Below are 22920 nucleotides of genomic sequence, written 5' to 3'. Positions count from 1 at the left end.
TGTTGGCATTGAGAAAGATTATCTATGAATTCTCCATTACCAAAATACCTCAGAAATCAGGACACTAATGGATCTCTTATTGATTTCTGCTAAGGAGTTCTCTACAGTATCATGACTGCTAAATTATACCCATTGTTTAAGTACAGCATCTTGATGTATCAAAATCTAAAAATAAAAAATACTATTTCAGAAAGATAAAGCAAGAAAGAGGAAAAAAAAAAGAAAGAAAGAAAGAAGAATAGGCTAATCTTTATACTTACGAAAAGCTCTATAGAATTCTTCCAGACCTAGGTGCTTGTCACTATTATAATCATCGTATTTCAGCAAATCGAACAGAGAGCAGTCAGACAGATCCTTGCCAAGCTCATCCCGTTTTATTACCTGACAAGAAAATTATAACCATGAAATTACATTTGAGCTCTTAGAGTTCTCTGGTATAATTAATTGTTTCTAATAATCATTTAATAGATCATTTTAAGGTTGCTGTGGGGCAATGAACTGCAACTGTGTAAAGTCAGGGATGTCCAGATACTTTGTAATTATTTATGGCAGTTTTAAAAGTTAATACCTTTAGGACAGACTCACTGAGATTAACCAAAAGTTTTTAGAATGCGTAGAGAAGATATATAATGTGGCTAGACAGAAGCACTATAAAGACACTATGAATGATAAAAATGATTTTACTTGAGACGTATATGAATGCTGATTAAGGAACGTTCAAATATCCATGAGAGAATAATTTCCCAAGTATACACGACATAATGTCTTTTTCTTCTCAGTAATTCCTAACCACAAAAAGCAATTAAGACATTTTCAAAATTAACTAAAATAAACTCTGATTACCCTACTAATTGTATCAGATTCTTAGAGGCTTTTGAGAAGCCTATTATCTTCTCAAGGACCTGTTATAGAAGTAGTTGACCTGAAAAGACTCCTGTTTCTCTATGGGGGCACATCCACTTTGTAAACAGATCATAATTAACAGCTACTAGAGTTTAACTCAAATGAACTTTACCCAGAGAAATGTCCTTTAAGTGATGCACCAATTAGATTTAAAGTCTGTATATGCTGTAGATGTCTACCTGGGCTACATCCAAAGAATTCTGAAGACTTATTTATTATCTTAAAAATTTAGAATTTTAATTTTACATGGTGTATGTATAGAAAACATTTTCACATAACTGAAAGAACCAAACCTAATGCAACTCCTCCTAATGGTTGCACAGTTTATAAAGTTTCATACCAGACATGGAAAAATGAAAGTAAATATGGTTCATTCATTTATAAAATAATTACTCCTCCAGCCCTCTACATGTCTCCCCCCAAAAAACTGCAAATCCATTATATTAATATTATTATATGATAGCTTCTGAAAAGCAAGCAATACAGAAGCTTTTATGTTTCAGTTGCTCTGCAAAGGAATCAGCAGGAATAGAAAGGAATAGATTCGGTTATTATTCATGTAAATAGAAAATTTCTAAACATGAAAGAGAACAAAAGGAGAATTACAGTGAAAAGAACACAAACATTAATTTAAAAGCATTATAAAATACAATAACCTTGCTAGCACATTAGAAAGCATGAAAAACATTCTTACAGATAAGAAAAATTGCCACAAAAAAACCTTTAGTTATTACTAATGAAAGATGCATACTATGCTACCTGAACATCGGTGCTAGCTACTTCTCATCCTTTAACAGCCTGTTTATTAGGTTTACATCAAACTGAATTAAAAAAGAAATGAAATTGTGTAGATCTTACAGCTGGTACATAAAGGAAAAAAATGGGAAAAATTAATAACTAAGTCCATTGTAGTTAAACAAGCAGTACTAAAGATGCAGCGGTGTGTGTTGAAAACTTCACTGTGAAAAATCTTTGAGCTTTCAAGCCACAGAATGTGCTTAAAATCACAACTGGTTCATGAAAACAGAACATTTCTGGTGAGAAGCACTGTATCTTTACTTTTTTTTTCCTCCTATAAAAGCTAGTCTGAAGTTGTTAAAAACATGTATTCCCATTAGCTTCAGTTGGGATTAAACCTTACACCTAAAGTGGGATAATAAAACCTGTTGTTGCAGCCCACCAACACTTACCTTTAACAGTACTGTGGTTTAGTTGAATATTAGCTTCTATCCTTTGAGCTAAAAACTGTATCGTGATGCTTTTCATTTAATACTTGTTCAATTCTATTTTTAAAATAACTGTAACAGTATAAAATAATTATTAATAACAATAATTCCTTAAAAGATTAGCCAGAATTTGAGATATTTCCAAGAATTATACTATAGATAGCTATGGTTTTTCTGGCATTTAAGTCTCATCTCTAGCAAGACCATCATTTTGATTACAGATGTGAAATACGTTTATATACAGCTATCTTTACATTAGCAATACACTTGGGGGATTTTTTTGGAAATTTCACTCAGTTTTGATCAATATATAGATCCCCTCCAATATATCCATAAGGACAGATTTTAGAAGGTGAAGAAGTGATTTCATATCATGATTGGTCTTATTTAACTGTCATTTGCTGCTAAAAGCATAGTTCTAATTCTTGCCTTATATGCATTCTCCTGTGCCAGATCCAGCCATTTCCTGACTCCACAGGTGATCTGTGGATCAGATCAACTAACTCTCTGATTAAAACCAAAATTCATCTTGACGAGTTTTGGTTGGTTGGTTGGTGTTTTTTTCCTTCTATCGCAAGAGATACATTACAGAGCAGGCATTAACATGTGGGGATTTGGATTTTGAAAAGAGAAATTGGAATTACTCACTTCAGTCGAAAACTGCAGTTTGATAAGATTGACTGTCATTTGAAATTGCAACCTATATGAGACACTAGCAGAACAAAGCTGACTACTTACCAAGGTATTAGCAAACAAAAAACGTGTTTAGGAACGCAGGTTAGCACCAAGAGTTTTAAAATCAGTGGAACCAAACTGCCTGCTCTCAGGAGTCCCTAACTCACCGTCTTTTTCTTATTGACATTACCTTTTAATAAATGTTCACTTATCAGTAAGATTCCATAAGGTGGGACATAAAATGACAGCACAAAAAAAATCAAACAGGGCAAGAAAAATTATCAGTAGCAGTTCAAGAAATAAACAGTAGAATTCACAAATGAAGACTGAATATTTTTTATATTTCTAAATGCTGTCCCAACATAGTTTTTTAACACCACCTTCTAAGAAATACAGACTTTCAGAAAAACCCATTTTCATTTTGTTTTACTTATGTTAGGGATTTAATTTACAAAGGTACCCTGCTAAACATAATAGCTTCTTGAATGTATTTTTAATTTCACACTCTATATCATTACAAGAAAAAACAATAATATTGTGCAATACCAATAATGCACATATTGAATAAATAAAAATGTCAGTAATTGCAAAACCTGAAAAAATAGGTGTCACTAAGGAATCATTTATGCTGAAAGAATCCAGTGGGATTTTGAAGGTCCAAAAATTCATCCCAATTTTTTTTGATAATTTAAAAATAAATAAATAAAGACAGATGGTATATACTGGTGAGGTGAATAATAATGAAGAGAAGGACAGTGCAGCATATGGAATGAAATGGATCACATGGTTAGATGTTTTCAGGGAAAGGATCTATGATTTCATAGAGCCAAATGTAAGGTCATTCTTCTAAAAACAAGAACCTAGACATAGACTTAATGAGGATAAATGTACCCTGGAAAGCCTTTTATCTGAAAAAGGAGTAGGATTTGCTGCGGATAAGGCTGTCTCATAAATTTCAGGATCATTCTGTAGCCTAAGCCAGCAGTATGATCTTTGGAAATGTAGCAAGGTAACTGGAGGTAGAAAGGCAATTTTTGCTTTTGTGTGTTCCAGTTGTGGTACCGGTGCTAAAACACAACAGTCAGTTTTCTCTTGCACATATTAAATTTACTGTAAAGAAGCTAGAATGGAACTTTTCAAGTTAGAAATGATCCAAAAAAGTAACTCAAAGCTTGAATAAGTCATCAAGGGAGCTGAGAAAAATCAATCTTTATGGTATTGTTTTGTTTTGTTTTTAAAGGGACACTAACGGTTGACTGTAGTGTCAATTCTATAGATACTTTTTGGGGAAAGCAGATGAAAAAAAGACTCTCACACAATTAACCTTAAATCATGGGACCTGTAAATTCTCCTTGATGTTTTCAAATCAATGCTTCACACTTCTCTGTGCACATTTTTTCCTTCAGACAAAATCAAGATATTACATATTCTCAATTAAAAGTGTAGGATCAATTGAATGAAATTTCATGTCTATGATAAACAAGTTAGATTAGATGACATAACAGTGTTCCTTGAGTTTTAAATTAAATTAACCTTCATCTTTAGAAGAAGGAAGAGTAAAATTTGAGTGATTTTTGAGCCAATTCTTTAAACCTTGTCTGTCTACAAATTGGTTAAATTAGATAGTAAAATGATTAGTTATGGAGGGAGGATAGAAACCGGAAAAAAAATAAAAAATGAGTCATCCTAGAAACAAATTCTTACTATGAAGGTTAAAGGCTGATTAAGATGTTCTGCACAATTTTATGATCGTGCCATACAAGTTGTGCCATACAAGGGATTATTTGATTTCAGACTTCTGAGATAAAAATTCATACCAGAGAATGCTCACAAGCATTTATGCTAAAACATTTTACTTTGCATTTCCATAAAGATAGTGAAGTATTTATTTGCATACTATGAACAGGTAAAAGGTAAAGCAAAACAAAGCAAAACTGCTGCTCTGTTTATGGCTAATTGTGAGTCCAATTGTTTTTACAAAACAAATGGTTATTATTTTTCCCCCTCAGATCTCAGCAACACAACACAGGGATCACAGTTTGGGAATTTTAATCTTTGAATGAAAAGATGGAGCCATAATTCAGGCCAGGTCAAATAAAAAATCTGATCTCAATTAATAAATCACCAGTTTGTTAGCAAATATACTAACTGACACTTATTGAAGCAAATCAGAGAAAAGAATGAAATTAAAGGCTTAACAACCGTAAGAAAGTAATTAAAATATTATCTTACCATTATATTTAATAGCAATTAATGCTGTACTAAATAAACCAATTAAATCTATAATTTCTTCAGATTACATTTTTTAAGCTGATATATGCATGAAGTTCAACAAGGCCAAGTGCCGGGTCCTGCACCTGGGCTGCAACAACCCCAAGCAGAGCTACAGGCTGGGAGATGAGTGGCTGGAAAGCTGCCTGGCCGAGAAGGACCTGGGAGTATTGGTGGATAGTCGGCTGAATATGAGCCAGCAGTGTGCCCAGGTGGCCAAGAAGGCCAACAGCATCCTGGCTTGCATAAGAAGCAGTGTGGCCAGCAGGTCTAGGGAAGTGATTGTGCCCCTGTACTCGGCTCTGGTGAGGCCGCACCTCGAGTACTGTGTTCAGTTTTGGGCCCCTCGCTACAGGAAGGACATGGACGTGCTCGAGCGAGTCCAGAGAAGGGCGACCAAGCTGGTGAGGGGTCTGGAGAACAAGTCTTACGAGGAGCGGCTGAGGGAGCTGGGCTTGTTCAGCCTGGAGAAGAGGAGGCTCAGGGGCGACCTCATCGCTCTCTACAGTTACCTGAAAGGAGGCTGTAGAGAGGTGGGGGTTGGTCTATTCTCCCACGTGCCTGGTGACAGGACGAGGGGAAATGGGCTAAAGTTGCGACAGGGGAGTTTTAGGTTGGATGTTAGGAAGTACTTCTTTACCGAACGGGTTATTAAGCATTGGAACGGGCTGCCCAGGGAGGTGGTGGAGTCACCATCCCTGGAGGTCTTTAAAAGACGTTTAGATGTAGAACTTAGGGATATGGTTTAGTGGAGTACTTAGTGTTAGGTCGGAGGTTGGACTCGATGATCTTGAGGTCTCTTCCAACCTAGAGAAATCTGTGAATCTGTGAATCTGTGAATATTGTAAACAAGTTTATACATACAGCTCTACTCAGACTGTGTGTTCTACTGAGGTATGACATAGTCTAGATGTTTACAGATAAGTACACCTATCCACACAAAACCATAAATAAAACAGTATTTCATTTCCTATTCAAGTGTGTTGTGTTTTTTTAAACAACATTTAACATTAAAACTCTTGAACTGATGCTTTATGTAAAGGTGCTAAATACACAAACACCAGCCTTGTGTATTTACCTACAACCACAGACGGATACGTGACACGATTCAAAGGTTCATCACACTTTATGAGAAATCTTTTTGATATCACCTGTTCTTGAAGCATATAAGGCTAATACATGAAAATAGCATATTTTATCTCACAGTAGATCCCATAACCTCCACTTATCATTCCATGAAACAGTGGTGAACTTTGTAGTTTCCCAAGTGTTTCAGTTGGTTGTTTATTATTAGTATCATTATTTGGTTTGATCTCAATAACTGGAATCAAATGCCACTGAGAAAACATCAAGGTAAAATGCAGAAGTAAGGATAAATTTTTATTAAAAAAAAAAAGTAACATCTTTCATTCACAGTATGTTAACCTGGTAAATAAGAATTTGAAATTACAGATATTAGTTCATAAGTAAGGATGCTAATATCTTTCATTGGTGGTATGCAGAAAAGGTTTACTGTTCTAAAATGACAACTCCACCATATGGGAATAAATGCATTCACCACTAGAAAAACATATTTTGTTCCTGTGTCTCCTCATATCACTTCTGGTGTTTTTTCTTTTCTGCATAGGCAACAACAATATATAACGATCAAGCAGACTACAGTAACAGAAACATTGAAGTTCAATTTCTAACTCTGTATTACAACCCATTTTTTTTGCATGAGTTGAGAGAATATAAATGAGTTGCTTAACAACTGAATATTCATAGGTAGCCATGATTCTCCTATGAAGAATCAATTACCTTACTTTATTTTAGATTTATATTCTTTCACAGGGCTTGGAAAAAAAAAAAAAAGGAAAAAAAACACTAAATCAAAAAATCCTTCATGGAACCTCAATTTACTAGGTATCTTGTAGATATGCTGCATTTATGACTTGAAGTAGTGTAGATAAAAATTCTGCCCAAATTTTAGCTCACCTTTTTGGAAGGACAGATGCTCTATCTGATTCTGTTAAACCAGTATGGGCTATAAGGTTAACTTCATCAGTAAGCCCTTATAAAACCAAACATTGCCAATGAAGTATTTGGAGACTAGAAGATGGAATGAGTTAGGCTCAGAAGCGAAAGCAGTCAGGTTAGAGAAGAATTTACATGAGCAAAACTGTTTACTTAACCTGCCTGGAGCTGCATTATCCCATAGCTTCTCTATCTTCATTGCAGACTACCTTGTTTGACCTTTACACTGTGTAATGAGGTAATAATTATTTGTGAACTATGGTTTGGATTTAGACTACATAGCCACAGGAAAAAAAAATCTACCCAGATGGCAAAATTGTTCAAATGAAAGAAAATAAGTGACGGCCTGCCAATTCTTAATTTGTTAGATTTATTTTATGTTATTTATTATTTTTTTTTTTTTACTTTTTCAATATTTGAAGTTGCTTTCTTGTTAATAAAAAATAACCATTTTCCTTTTCCTGAAGAGTGGAATTTGTTTCCCTTGCATCAACATGCAAAGGCAAGAACTTTATGATTTCTGATCCAAAATACATCGAAACATTTGTAGCATTGATGTCATCCTTTCCAATCTCCAGCTGATTACTCTCAATTTTACATGAGGTAGAATGTCTAGATGGACACGTATAAGATAACATACTGCCATCAAGGAATTTGCAGTCATTGCACAACAAAATAGAGGAGATTTAATATTAACAATATTCATTAACAAATGAAGTTTTAGCTCAACATTAATTTTGAACATAAATTAACTGTAGGATCCCTTTTTTTCTATAATATAGTATTTTTCATGGTCTCAAAATTATTAGAGTGCAGAAAGGCAGTATTATTTATGATAGACCTGTACACTGCAAAATTTTGGCTGAGGACAACTGATGAAAATTCTTCTACTCCTGATAACATTTTTGAGAGTAAAGCAATGACTCCTATTTTGTCCTCAGGAAGTAGCAAGACCTTTCAAACATTTTACCCCACACACTGGAAAAAGAGACAGATACATGGTAAAATGTAATCATCTTCTCAAGAAAATTAATGGGTCCAGCATTCTCTCAGTGCCTGGGACCACTATCACTTTATAAATCACTAATTTCTGGACTGGGTCTTCTTTTTCCTTTCCTCCTCCCTACAGCAAGTCCAATTTTTAGAAATACTTCACATATACCAAGGGCAGAAGAGAACAAGAGTGTAATCCCACTTGACACTAGGAAAAAAAAATAATGATTTATCAAACTCTCATTCAACAAGAACAAAAAGCATTTGGTTTGCTGAACCAGAGCAGAATAAACGTGTCAAGTATTCAACAATCACTAATAATGCCCTGAAAAACAGCACACTTTATTTGAAGATACTACACCAAATTCTTTCAATCTGCTTTCTTGTTTTGAGTCTTTGGACAGAACTGAGTCACATGCTTAGTTTGTTATCCAAAAATATGCAGGCTAAAAACTCCATCAGACAAAGGCTAAAATTTACAAATACTGAGATTACAGAGGAGCTGGGGCTTAACTGCAAAGCTGCACACTATTATGGATAGCAAAGGTGATTCAGTGTTTCCTTTTATGATACGAATGGGAGACAAAGGTTCACAGTTGAAACTTCTGCTATCAAGAAGGCTTCAAGAGAAATGTGTTCATCTAATTTTCTTTTTTGTTCAAACTGACTAAAGAATGATTTCTGAGGGCAACAGGTTAGCTTTTTGTGTCTCATCAAAACATACAATAACAAACCACACAGCATGAACAATGAATTTATTTTGCATTATTCTTTGGATTGAATAATTTGATGTTCTGCTACGAATTTTAGCAAAAAGAACAAAGTTCCATGACTGGGGTTTAAGGCTGTTTGACCTGTTTCCATGTTTGTGAAAAAGCATTACTATACTGATGCCATTATAAATTCATTTTATAGAAGTGCATGAAGAATGTATGTATAACATAGTTGAAAACACCATAATGGAATATTTTTATTTTTTAACTAAGGTGGGCATAAAGAAAGAAATAAGAGGAAAAGTATACGTAGGTAAACTGAATTTCTTTTTCTTTATATATACACCTAGAAATTATGCAAAAAAAAGTTTTTGATACTGACCTTCAGTAGTAGTACTTTAGCCCTGTTCCTCTAACGGAAAGATTATGATTCACTGATAATTAGACAATGGATTTCTAGTGGTAAAAGTATCCATCTATTTTCCAGTAGTTGCAGTAGCCATATGGGGACTGTGGCAACAAAGCCAAACTACTTTCAAGTGGTACAATAGAGAATGATCTAAAATTCAGTTTCTTCATATTGCCAAACAATACACCAGTCACTGTCACATTCTATTTCAACAGTTAATGACACATACATATAAGTATTAAATATAATTTGTACATCTATATCTGTGATTGCTATGTATGTTATATATTTATGCAGTATAAGAAGTATCATTTGTAAAATATATAAAGGCACCAATTTCTCTTAAAAGCAGAAGTTCTGAAAGATTTTTAAAAATCAGTAGAAAAAAACATTTATAGTATGGGAAATGTATATATTTAAAACAAGTAACCTATTGCTATTTGTAATTGTACCTATATTTGCATGCAGCTTCTATTCCTGGAAATTGCCACTTAAACTTTAGAAGTTAACAGTATGAAAATAATAACTCCAGTTTAACACCTTAGTGAATTTCATATTCACTTGTAAATAGTTCTTAAGACTGCCTCTCTATTTAAAATAAGGGATTATGATCGAGAGTGGCCTCTAAAAAATCATTTAATTTTTTCCATGGCTGCCTAGTATTTGATACATTAATATGGCTGGGTTTTTCAAAAATGGATTTCTACACTGTCCACTAAATCAAAATACATTTGCTATAACAACACTTAATAGTTCTTTTGGTTCAATTATAACTAGTGCTGTTGTGCTTTCTGGAACAACAGTTATTGGTGTAAATCTGTAATTAGTTAATAAAGCTTGCTGTTTAGAGACACCATGAACTCTATCCAAAACTGCTATTGTATTTCTTCAGCGCGCTAACTTATTTTACTACTTGCATAAAGCAGTAATACCCATTTAGCATTACAGAAATACTTTAATATATATATATATATATTTTTTTTTACTCCTAAAATACATCTATACAGTTGGATTTTATGATTGCATGCAGTGGACAACAAAACATTTCGTGACCAAAGCAACCTATAGCGTTCGTACCCCCATGTATATTTTAAAGGACTGTATTCAAGCTTCTCAATAATTACCACAGAATTCCTGAATGATTCACTTTTTTTCCAAAATTCTTGAATTAAGTTTTCCACTTCAAAGATTCTTATATATTTTCTAAAGTGAAAGCATACTGAGACATAATATTCCACATATAAGTTTGGACAAAAGCAAATGAATAGCTACTATGAATAACGGAAACAAAATCTAAATCTTACCTGAGATAATTCATTTGTGTCCACAAGTCCATTGCTGTCTGAATCAAAATAATTAAACATTTGATCTACGAGAATCTTTTTTAAAGCCATTTTCTCATCAACATTTTTATCTTCTGATTGTGCAACATATCTCCGACTTTGTAGATCCAATAACATATTTTTCACTTTAGTGTATTCAGTAGGTTTGCATTTATCGCCTGAAAAGGAAATACACAACATAAGCTTATTTTGAATTTGATTTCTTAGAAAGAGCTTAAATGAAAAAAAAAAAAAAAAAAAAAAGGAGAAGAAGAGAGTATTAACTTCTTGTAACACCCACAGGGTTGCTTTATGAGGCAAGGAATTTGTCCTGTAGTGGTTTGATCCATATAATTTTTTTTATCTGGTCTTCAGATTAAGGCCAAAAATAACTGCAGTTCTAGACACTGTTTTCTGTGTATGGCAAGCAAGGACAGTCATAAAGAAAGGAGCATCTAAAGATTTTGTAAGATGTTACCTTTGTTAATGTATTTTATGTAAACATTCATAATACCTCAAAACCTGAAAATATTATAGGAAATCATACATTTCAAATAATAAACTTCCTAACAACATTTGACTTCAGAAAGTAGAAATTACACTTGAGTGCTCATAAACTAGATTTATCTTTTCATGTACTGGACATATCAAACTTACATGAACAAGAGAAATTGGGATCACCGGGGAAGAGAAAGGATGTCTATGATAAGATCTAGTTTAGTCTCTTCATTATCAAGTGTTGCTATGAAGTGAAAATTGCTACAACAAATATCCTTCATACACTGATTGCAGTCAGTAATTACAGTTGCTATTTATTTCTAAACCGTAACACAACAACTATTTCTGTTATTCTCTTACATCAGATGCTGTATATTTTAAACTGAACATAGATACTGTTTTAGAAATTTTTGTTTTTATTGAGATAACCTTAATACTTCAAAAGTGTTTTTAATAAGATCAGACACATAAATGCAGACCAGCAAAATATAGTTGCCATGTATTTATTGCAAACATTTAGTTGGCTGCTACTTGTTATCTCCAAATAGAGAATCCAATGCCACAGCGATATGCTGTGCTGATTAGCAAAGAAAGCTATGTTCCAATTCTTTTAGATGCTAATGAAAATACAAGTGTAAATGAGGAACAAATGTTTACCTCAAACAAATTGCCTAGAGAACTGCTTTGTTTTATTTTGTTACATTTATGACACTGAAGTTTATTATTTTGGTGTATTTAATGGTGTATGCATTATTATGGCGACTGCATCACTACATACCTCCATCACCCTTTCATAAGGTAGAGAAAGTTCTTAAATGTTCCTCACTACCTTAAAGTGAGACTCTGATCTAGAAGAGGAGGACTCCTAAGACTGAAGTTAAATTGCACAGGCAAAATATTCTTAAGAATCCAAACCTCTCTAGGATATATATATCTCCTATATATATATATATATCCTATATATATATATATATATATCCTATATATCCTAGATATATATACTATATATATCCTATATATTTATCCTATATATATATATATGAATATATATATATGTTTCCTACATGTCACTGTCTGATATATAGCTATCTGACAAACCCCACTGTATTAACAGCAAGAAACAAACCTAAGCTGTATTTAGTTGACAGCCTAAGCTACACATAGTATTCACAGATTTGTCCTTACCTACCAGAGGCACAGAGATTGAGTACATGCAATTTATAAGACTACTTTCTATATATCTGCTTTTCAGGGTTCTAGCATAAGAATACTTGTTACGGAAATAGAATTATTCCTTAGCTATTCTCAATCTCTAGTGAGCAAACATTGCCATCTGAATGGATGCAGGCTCCAGGGGGTGAGAAAGGAAAAGCACAAAATTTCAGCAGACTTTAGTTCATTGGTGTTGAACTCCAAAAGACTGAACCAAGAAAGCATGTGTCATCTTTGCATTCTCTAGACTGTTGTTTCCTCAGGGAGATAGAGTCTGGTTTTCCTCCATTGCAACAGAAATCTAACACTACACATGACATGCTCCCAATTTTATCTATAATCTTGAGAAAAACGTGAACACAAGCAATGTATTACATAATACACTGCTCAGACCTAATTACCACATCCAGATTTTATCCCCTGTAAATTATTTTTGATCAAGTGGTTCTCAGTCTGCAATACTAAAACTGCAAAGAGGTATTTTTACATTAAAAATATGGAACATACATACTTAAAGCAGTTTACTTCCTAGTAATATCAATTAAATCCTAGATTTGTTACAGTATCTCTGATGAGCCATGAAAGGTCTGAGTTTGAAAAGGAAATGGAAAATGAACTTGAAAAAAAAGTCATGATCCTTCCCTCCACCCTTTGAGGCATAGACCAATGCCTCTCATTTTAATGATTGATCAGGAATTGAATAAATGCTCTCACATCCATAAAGACAATCGAGACGATAATATATACTTTTTAAATGAAGAACATTTGCATGGATGGCACAGATTCCCACATAAAAAGTTGCATAAAGCAGCACAAATTTAGAGACAAAAATAAATTTTATAAAGCATGTGGTCACGAAAAGCGTTGTGATAGTCACTTTTCATACTTTTTACTCAGAGATTAGTGGTTATGGAAAAAGTCTGGAAGTTCCATCGCAGTCCAGTAAAGACATTTTTACGCACTTCAAACTTTCTTTTAGATCTAAAGTTTAATTAATAGATCAACTAATTTATTCTCTCACAGTACCTCTTCAGAGAGAAAATCATTTGTTATGTGTATCCTATATTGAGATAACTTCTCATTTTCCTATTTCTATTCCCATGATTTCCTTTGAAAATATTTTTAACCTAAAAAAGTAGCTCAAACTTATCAATATGCTGTATTAATAATGAACAGAAAAGATTAATGTCTCTTTAATATTAATGAAAAATAGAATTAGTGAAAGATACTAATTATCAAAGATGTAGCTACTAGCTACTGAAACATTAATCATGACAGCAGTCCACTGAAAACCAGCTATAAGCAAGGTGAATATAGTTCACAAAGAAATTTCATGTCTCTGCAACCCATCTTCAGCAGTGATTATTTTAAATTCAACAATGGTGGTAAAGGCAATGCTCTTTATGAAGTTGTTTGTACCATGGCTGCAAGATAATACCTGTAATTTGCTCTCATTGGGTACTTTCTCACTCTTCAGATCAACCTGACTCTGAATTACAGTGCTGGCCCTGACAGTCCGCTGGCTTCTGGTGTGCTTATGTTTGCTGGAGTCTCATTCTTTTAGTGCTTCAGAGTAACTTGTTTGAAAAACAATCCTTGTGATGAAAATACCACTAACACCTTTCTGAAAAAACACTTTTTTTTTTTTAACGTATTTGTCATCATTTATGTTTTAAAACATGCTATTTTGTTCCTCTACATAGGTTAGTCTGACCCACATATAAAAATAATAATAATAAATAAAAAAAAAAAACCTTTGCCAACAGTAGCTCCATACTCCCTGCAACCACACTATGCACTATGACACAGTTGTCTATAACAGGGAAGCTGTATCCCCTGACCCCTTTATCTGTTAGTCAACACAACACACAGTTATTTTAACAAATCAACCTCTTAACTCACTGTCATGGCTTTCTTGGATATTACAGTAAAAGGCAATGTGAGGTAGGTGTTTATATTAGAAGAACGAGGCTCTGTTGATGCAGAAAGGCACCCCTGGGCTGAAATAGCAGCACAGGGAAGAACTTGGAGAGCTGCATTTACTTGTGTTCTAACTTAATCAACGTTACTCAAGAAATAGTTGTCTGAATGGCACGCAAATGGTAACTCGGGAATAAGTATAACAACCCTGAAAGTGAGGAAAAGTAATTTATGCTTAAAGTAATGGAGAAAGACAAAACTACTGGAACTCTGCTATAAATTGTATTACTCCCCATGCTAAAAGAGCCAAAGAAGATGGCATTTATCAAAACCAGAAAGCATGATTTGGCTGTTACCAGGACAGAAGACGAACTTCACAACAACAGACTTTCGGATTGTTGGCACATTTTCAAATTTATCAGAATGATTATACTGTTACATCTAGACCAACAAAATGCAGCACAGTTTCGGTTCTGATTATAGTTTCAAAAGAAAATTCTCAATTTATATTCCTAAAGTATTTTCCCATAAATGAGTCAGACTACATCTGCCAACATTAACTTTTAAATTAATTGCATTATAGCATCATGGCAAATCCCTGTTATTTGCGTAATAACTTCTGAAAGCTTGAAGAATACAAAAACATTTAACGTGAAAAAGACTAAATCATATATAATTATATCCATATATGAAAAAGTAATCTATTCATTGTGCATAACTTAATAATTTAATTCAGTTTTTCAATACTTTTTTCCTTCTTCATTTCTGAACTACGTTTCTCATATAAATAAATGGCTAATTTCTAAGAGTACTGGAAAGCAATCATGGAAAATTTATGCTTTCTTGTTTGATTTTTGTTTGTTTCATGCACGTAAAAGATTAATTCTCCTACATAGCAAGTTTTTGCAAAGAAAACTTCTCTGCTGTGATTTATTTTACAAGTTTTCTATCATCTCCAATGAAATCCTAGAAGGTGTGCAGAAACCCAAAAGTGACAGAAAACACAAACACACTAGAATCAGAGCGTCATTCTGCTGTCCCATACCTTGTAATTTCTGAAAAAGTGCTACTCCTAGGATTTACTTAATTCAAATTATAGAAGTGGAAACACTTGACTGTTTGTTTCCTTCCATTTGGTACAGCAGAGTTTTGCAGCTGTATCCCTGTTACCTAGGAAACAGCTGAAAGTTAGAGGTTGAGTGCTACTGCCATCCCAAACAGTTTTAACAATGATATTTGTTCATAACAGAGAAAAAAATGGACAATTTAGGCCTTAATTTGCCAGAGAAAAATGTATATATCAAAACTAATCAACTATTTGTGAAAACTTAAGAATAATGATGGTGTAAGTATTGCTAATGCCTGTAGAAGAACATTAAGATTCAATCAGGATAATAGTTAATCAACATTGTTTAAACCCAAGTTCAAATCTCAGGGCTTTGTGTTCTATAGTTTGGGGGTAAGTACTGGTGTACATAGAGATGGAAAGAAAAATCATATCATTTTAAAAATGTAATACAAACCATCTGATTTCAGTTCTCAGTTCTTCTACCACCTTCACAGGTAATGAAGGCATTTTAACCGCTCTTTGCCTTACCATGTCTAAAGTAAGAATAACTCTTACTTCAGAGAGGTATCAAGAGTCATTAATATTCATGGAGCGTCTCTGTATGCACAAAAGGAAAGTGATTAGGCACACAATTGTATTCTTATGTATTTTATGATTTTGAGCTGTCGTATCTATCTAGCACAAACGGTTTTCTCAAAGCCATTTTTCCTTCAAAATTAAAATAATATCAGCTCTTCCCAAAGCAGCAACTAGTTTTCAGTGGACAATATCACATACAAACAGTTTACCATATTCCAGAACTGACATCAGGATTTATGTATTTTAATTGAATAGATATGCAACAAGCCTACTGTTAATTTTCTACATGCATTTTGAACAAATTCAGAATAAGCTAATTAGCCAAAATGCTTCACTGCAAAACTACAAATGGTATTCCATGAAGTAAAAACGAGAAATTAATCCAAAACAACATATTATATACACACACGAACTAATCAGATACATACATCCACACTCGTGCACACATACACCCCCATACACAGAAGTCACTACAGATAAGGCCCGATCTTAATTGCATTTGAAACACACATGAGACAACATGAAGTTCTTTGTCCTTTCAGCTGTTTTCAAGATCCAGTCACAACAGATAAAGTATGAAAGTTATAAAGTTATTTGTAGCCCTAACAAATGAAGGCATGTTTCAAACAGCCAGAATTGCTTAGAATCTGAATGCCAAACTTCAGGCTCAGATACCAGTTTCACAGTATCTTATTTTACAACATCAAATTCTTATTTTTCAAAACTAGAGCTCAACAGTTTCGACCCTTTACTCTCCACTCTTCTCATGAAGCTCTGGAATTGCCCTTGAGGAGAAGTGATCTCATTTGTACATAGACCTGTGATCTAGGGTTCAGAGGTTAAGAGGGGCATAAGGAGGGCTGTACACTCAGAACAAGTATTTTTCAATACAAAATTCCTGGATAAACAGGTATTAACACATCAATACTTCTCCCTGCTACTTCTTTATATTAAATAACAGGTGAGAATTTTCTACCATTGTTAGGAAGGAAAAAAAGAGAGAACAAACAGCAAATTGATTGCTTCATGTTCTATTTTGCAGCATCTGTACTTTTCAATGACTGACACATAATTGTCTAAATTTAAATTCAGGATTATTGTCGGAAAGCCAGATATTTGAGCTTTAAGGACTTCTACAGTTCTTCTGTGGAAAGAGGTTTAAGTAGCTATAAGAATTGTTAAGAACTTTTAATCCAGTGTTGCATATTTACATGAAATATATGTATAAAAACATCTCCCACACAAAATCCCTACTATCCACTGACAGGTGCGCACACGAATTGTTCAAGTTATATCTGCTGGTGTCCTTAGGCAAGCACTTTTAAGTGATTACCATAGCTGGTATACAAAATAAAATTGAAGCTAGCTTTTCAAAGCCTTAGCTCTACTATGCAAATAAAGAAAAATGTTTTTCTTCCCTCAAATATTACTGGTGAAAATGTTTTTAACCATACTGATCTTTCAAAATTAGAAATCATATATGACAGAAGTCAATATTCCTTCATCTGCACAAATCTGGTGTCCAGTCTTATCTGCAGATAAATATAAACAGCTTTTCAGTGCTTAAACAATGAATAGTTTAGATAAATTATGACAATTTTCCTTAAAGATGCAACACTTTGGTCAAACACCATTAGAAGCTGAATCACATTTGCATAAACAAAATCTTAAATAAATAAAAAAAACAAACAAACAGGTATTTCAAAGATTTATTTATTTATTTTACAGGGCTAGCTAGAGCTAATGTTATACAGTGTGAAAAAGTAACCAGTAGATGAAGAAAAGTACTTTTCCTGCAGTAGATGCTTTAAATAAATTAAGCATTTAGAGGAGTAGTGGTGGTGAACTCCTACGTATTAATGCTATATGGTTATCTCCACAGATGTCTTCGTAGAAAAGAAAAAAATATATAACCTTTCACCTTCAAGATGAGATTTGAACAGCTTGACGGTAATCAAAACATTGTTTGCCCCAGCTGAGAAAACACTGAATATGCTGGTTATTTGGACTGCAGGTTAGCATCACAACCACCACAAGCAGAGTTATGTACATAACTGATAAATGCAAAGCCTCTTCTACAGAAATGATCATCCTTTCAACAAAAAAACAAACCCACACAGAACTCAACCAGTGGTATCACTTCTCAAAATTCCTTACATTTCTGATGCTTATATTTGGACACTCTACCATAAAGAAGAAAAGATAAAATGGGAACATTTAACAAATGTGTCTAAATTTCTAAACATATCACATCATTTCAGATGTTATTCAATTTTACTCAACGTGTGGTGAAGAGATTACTTATTCCAGATTTTTGTGTGGTTTGGGGTTTTGCTTGTTTTTTTGTTTGTTTTAATTCCTTGTATGTGGCTCAAGATTTCAGCTCATTTTTTTCTTTGTCCCATACACTGCAAAAACAACTTTAATTTCACAAGTAAGATTTCACATGCGACATTAATGAGAAGATATATGGGCTTCCTCGTGCTTCCCAGGTTATTAAAGAAGACCTGAGAGGAAAAAGACAAAGGCAGTGTGATGCAAAAGCAGACACTGCTAAAAATGAAGGCTGAGACAGGAGTTCAATGCAGCATTTGCTTTTCCCCTCTAGTGGAGTTAACCCAACCATTGCTGTTAGTCCCACAGGGGTTGGACGAATTTTATTTTGCAGTGTTTAGAGTGATACTATGAGAACTATTAAACAGCATAGGTCTACACTGAAAATAAAAAAATAAAAACAGATTAAAACATATTCCAAATCCAGAAGGGAAATACATATAGGATGCAAGCTTAGCCACAAACCTATAGAGAGTTGTGCTTTTGCTTCTCAGACAGCATTTACCAGAGGGTTCTCTTTAAAAAAAAAAAAAAAAAGTTATTGAAAGAGATGAAATTATTTGAAGTCACAATCTCCCTTTTCCTAAAGGTTTATCAAAAATGCAGAGTATTTATGAAGGTGAGGGTGAGGTGAGACTGGGCTAAGTCTAACTAAAAAACCACTACAGCTAAAAGTGACAGTTCTGTGGCTCCATTTCTATTTCTTCCTCTGCATCGCATATTCACATGACTTCCATTGTTTCAGCTTTACCACAGCTTAGCTTTTGGTGCTAAGATAATTACAAAAGCTTTCACAGTCAGACTTTGCTATATAAAAAGAGAATTAATTTTATATATATATATATATATGGAACTAATATTTTATTGTTGTTCCAATTAATATTTTAACAGTACTGGCCCAATTTACTTAAGTAATTCAGAAAAGCTTCAAAAACACAGGTAACATTATTTTAAATTACTTTTAAATTTTTTTCTAGTATCTTTTGGAAGTGCCTATCTCATGCTTACCCTTCCATTTTTTCTCTGGGTACTAAGGCTTCAACCTTTTTCAAGAGTGAGTTGTGGAGAAGGCCTTGTGAACACCCTTAAGAGGAATAATAAGTGAGAAGTACTTTCAGTATCTCTTTCAGGGCGCGGGGGTTGAATTTTATATGGTGTTTGGGGTATTTTATATTTCTTTATGTTTCACAGTCTGAACCTGCCTATTCTTTCTCATAATGAGGTTAAGTTTGAAAATGAAGAAATACTTCTCCAGCTTCTGTTGAAAGAAAAGGCTATTGTTTGTCAAGCAAAGATCATCTGTACATGCCATTGAGAGAGCTTAAGAAGGTAAACAGGGTAGGCAATAGCAATAGGTAGGCAATTTGAAAACTAGGCAATTTTTCAAAAACATAAAATCATATCAGACTAAGGCAAGATCATGCAAGTCCTTAGACCCTGCATTATCAAGTCAATACAAAGGGTGTGGGTTTTCGTTTTTGTTTTTAACCACAAAAAATATAATCATAGAATCATAGAATCATAGAATATCCTGAGTTGGAAGGGACCCTTAAGGATCATCAAGTCCAACTCTTGATACCGCACAGGTCTACCCAAAAGTTCAGACCATGTGACTAAGTGCACAGTCCAATCTCTTCTTAAATTCAGACAGGCTCGGTGCAGTGACCACTTCCCTGGGGAGCCTGTTCCAGTGTGCAACCACCCTCTCTGTGAAGAACCCCCTCCTGATGTCGAGCCTAAATTTCCCCTGCCTCAGCTTAACCCCGTTCCCGCGGGTCCTGTCACTGGTGTTAATGGAGAAAAGGTCTCCTGCCTCTCGACACCCCCTTACGAGGAAGTTGTAGACTGTGATGAGGTCTCCCCTCAGCCTCCTCTTCTCCAGGCTGAACAGGCCCAGTGACCTCAGCCGTTCCTCGTACGTCTTCCCCTCCAGGCCTTTCACCATCTTCGTAGCCCTCCTCTGGACACTCTCCAACAGTTTCATGTCCTTTTTATACTGTGGTGCCCAGAACTGCACACAGTACTCGAGGTGAGGCCGCACCAGCGCAGAGTAGAGCGGGACAATAACCTCCCTTGACCTACTAGCGATGCCGTGCTTGATGCACCCCAGGACATGGTTGGCCCTCCTGGCCGCCAGGGCACACTGCTGGCTCATATTCAACTTGCTGTCTACCACGACCCCCAGATCCCTCTCTTCTAGGCTGCTCTCCAGCGTCTCATCGCCCAGTCTGTACGTGCAGCCAGGGTTTCCCCGTCCCAGGTGCAGGACCCGGCACTTGCTCTTATTGAACTTCATGCGGTTGGTGATCGCCCAGCTCTCCAACCTATCCAGATCCCTCTGCAAGGCCTTTCCACCCTCATTCGAGTCCACAACTCCTCCAAGTTTGGTGTCATCAGCAAACTTGCTCAAAATACCTTCTATTCCTACATCCAGATCGTTTATAAAAATATTGAAAAGTACAGGCCCTAAAATGGAGCCCTGAGGGACCCCACTGGTGACCGCCCGCCAGCCTGACGCAGCCCCATTTACCATAACCCTTTGGGCCCTGCCCGTTAGCCAATTGCTCACCCATCGTATGATGTTTTTATTTAGCTGTATGGTGGACATTTTGTCCAGTAGGATCCTATGGGAAACCGTGTCAAAAGCCTTGCTGAAGTCCAAAAAAATCACATCAGCTGGTTTCCCTTGGTCCATCATACGGGTGATCTTATCATAAAAGGAAATCAGGTTAGTTAGGCAGGACCTACCCTTCACAAACCCATGCTGGCTGGGACCAATGACTGCTTTGTCCCCCAGGTGCGCCTCAATAAGTTCGAGAACCATCTTCTCCATGATTTTACCAGGCACTGACGTGAGACTGACAGGCCTGTAATTGCTAGGGTCTTCTTTCTGACCCTTCTTGTAAATCGGCACAACATTTGCCAGCTTCCAGTCTACCGGGACCTCTCCAAATTCCCAGGATCGTTGAAAAATAATTGAGAGAGGTTCCGCGATGACGTCCGCCAGCTCTTTCAGCACCCGGGGATGAATCCCATCCGGACCCATGGACTTGTAGGGATCCAGGTGGAGTAGCAAATCCCGCACACGTTCAGGGTCGGTTGGGAGTTTGTCATCCCCACCGTCCCGGTCCTCCAGCTCAGGGCACCCTGGGTCCCGAAGCCCATCATCGGCATTGAAGACAGAGGCGAAGAAGGCGTTAAGCGTCTCTGCTTTGCCTATGTCATTGTCTGTGAGGAGACCTTCCCTATCAAGGAGCGGCCCTATGTATTCTTTAGTTCTCCTTTTTCCATTCACATATCTGAAAAAGCCCTTTTTATTTTCTCTCACAGACACAGCCAGCTTCAACTCTAGGTGTGCTTTGGCCACACGAATTTTCTGCCTACAAACACGAACAGCATCCCTGTATTCTTTCCATGACACCTGGCCCTCCTTCCAGTAGCGAAACACTCTCTGTTTCCGCCTAATCTCCATTAGAATGTTCCTGGTCAGCCACGCCGGCCTCCTGCCCCGCCTGCCTGACTTGCGATATTTAGGAATTGCCTGATCTTGTGCTTCTAGGAGGCATCGCTTAAAGAATGACCAGCACTGGTGGACATCGAGGCCTTCAAGAGCAGTTTCCCAGGGGACCTTGCTGACTAGTTCCCTGAGCAGCCTGAAGTCCGCTTTCCCCATATCTAGGGATGAGGTTTTGGTGGCACTTTTCCTTCTGTCACCGTAAATTTTGAACTCAACCACTTCATGGTCGCTTTGACCAAGGTGGCCACCAATCACCACATCTCCCACCAGACCCTCTCTGTTTTCTAGCAACAGGTCTAGGAGGGCACCTTTCCTAGTTGGTTCCGTTAGCACCTGCACCAAGAAGTTATCATCTAGGTGCTTCATGAACCTCCTGGACTTGCTCGTGTCAGCCGTGCGGCACTCCCAGTTAACGTCTGGCAAGTTGAAGTCCCCCATAAGGACAAGGGGAGTTAATCTCGAGGCCTCTCTTAGTTCTGTAAAGAATAATTTATCGGCGCTATCGTCCTGGCCAGGCGGTCTGTAATAGACTCCCACAACGACATCCCCTTTATTCGTTCGTCCCTTGATCCTTACCCAGAGGCTCTCAACTTTGCCATCGCCGACCTGAAGTTCCACACAGTCCAGCCCCTGCTTCACATACATCGCCACCCCACCACCTCGCCTACCCTGCCTGTCCCTCCTGAAGAGCCTGTAACCATCTACCGCAACACCCCAGTCACAGGACTCATCCCACCAGGTTTCGCTTATGCCGATGATGTCGTAGTTGCGGGACTGGGCCAGGACTTCTAGCTCATCCATTTTATTCCTCATACTGCGTGCGTTCGTGTAGAAGCACTTCAGGTGCGTCTCCTTACACTCAGCACCTTGTGGATCTGCCTGAAGGACCTCACTGGCACCCAGCCCCTCTGATTCTAGCGTACCTTCCCTTAGGTTTTCACCGGCGTGCCTGGTTTTAGCCCCTTCCCCCTTCGACTCTAGTTTAAAGCCCTATCTATCAGCCCTGCCAACTCCTGACCAAAGATCCTTACCCCTCTCCGAGAGAGGCACTTCCCATCCGGTGCCATCAGGCCCTGTGTAGCATAGACCTTCCCGTGATCAAAGAACCCAAAGTTCTGCCGGTCACACCAGTCTCGAAGCCACGAGTTTATGTGAACAGCACGCCTTTCAGCTTCGATCCCCCCTATCGGAAGGACAGAGGCAAACACAACCTGCGCCCCTGATCCTCTAAGTAGTCGCCCCAAATCCCTAAAGTCTCTTTTG

The 22920-nt window shown here is 36.3% G+C and overlaps 1 protein-coding gene across 14 annotated transcripts in view; it reads right to left on the bottom strand.

Annotated features, from left to right (window-relative positions):
• FSTL5 (follistatin like 5) overlaps nt 1-22920 on the bottom strand; it is a 413457-nt gene that overhangs the window by 112163 nt on the left and 278374 nt on the right. For all 14 annotated transcript variants that reach the window (XM_080590013.1, XM_080590014.1, XM_080590003.1 and 11 more), the window contains 2 exons: nt 10511-10707; nt 261-381 (listed from right to left, as the gene is read on the bottom strand). In XM_080590013.1, coding sequence (XP_080446139.1) covers nt 261-381; nt 10511-10707 — 318 coding nt within the window. The remainder of the gene's footprint in view (nt 1-260; nt 382-10510; nt 10708-22920) is intronic.

The sequence above is a fragment of the Anser brachyrhynchus genome (genome assembly GCF_964034855.1).
Source record: "Anser brachyrhynchus genome assembly, chromosome: 4".
In the NCBI taxonomy this organism is placed as follows: domain Eukaryota; kingdom Metazoa; phylum Chordata; class Aves; order Anseriformes; family Anatidae; genus Anser; species Anser brachyrhynchus.
This window is presented reverse-complemented; position numbering and strand designations above follow the sequence as displayed.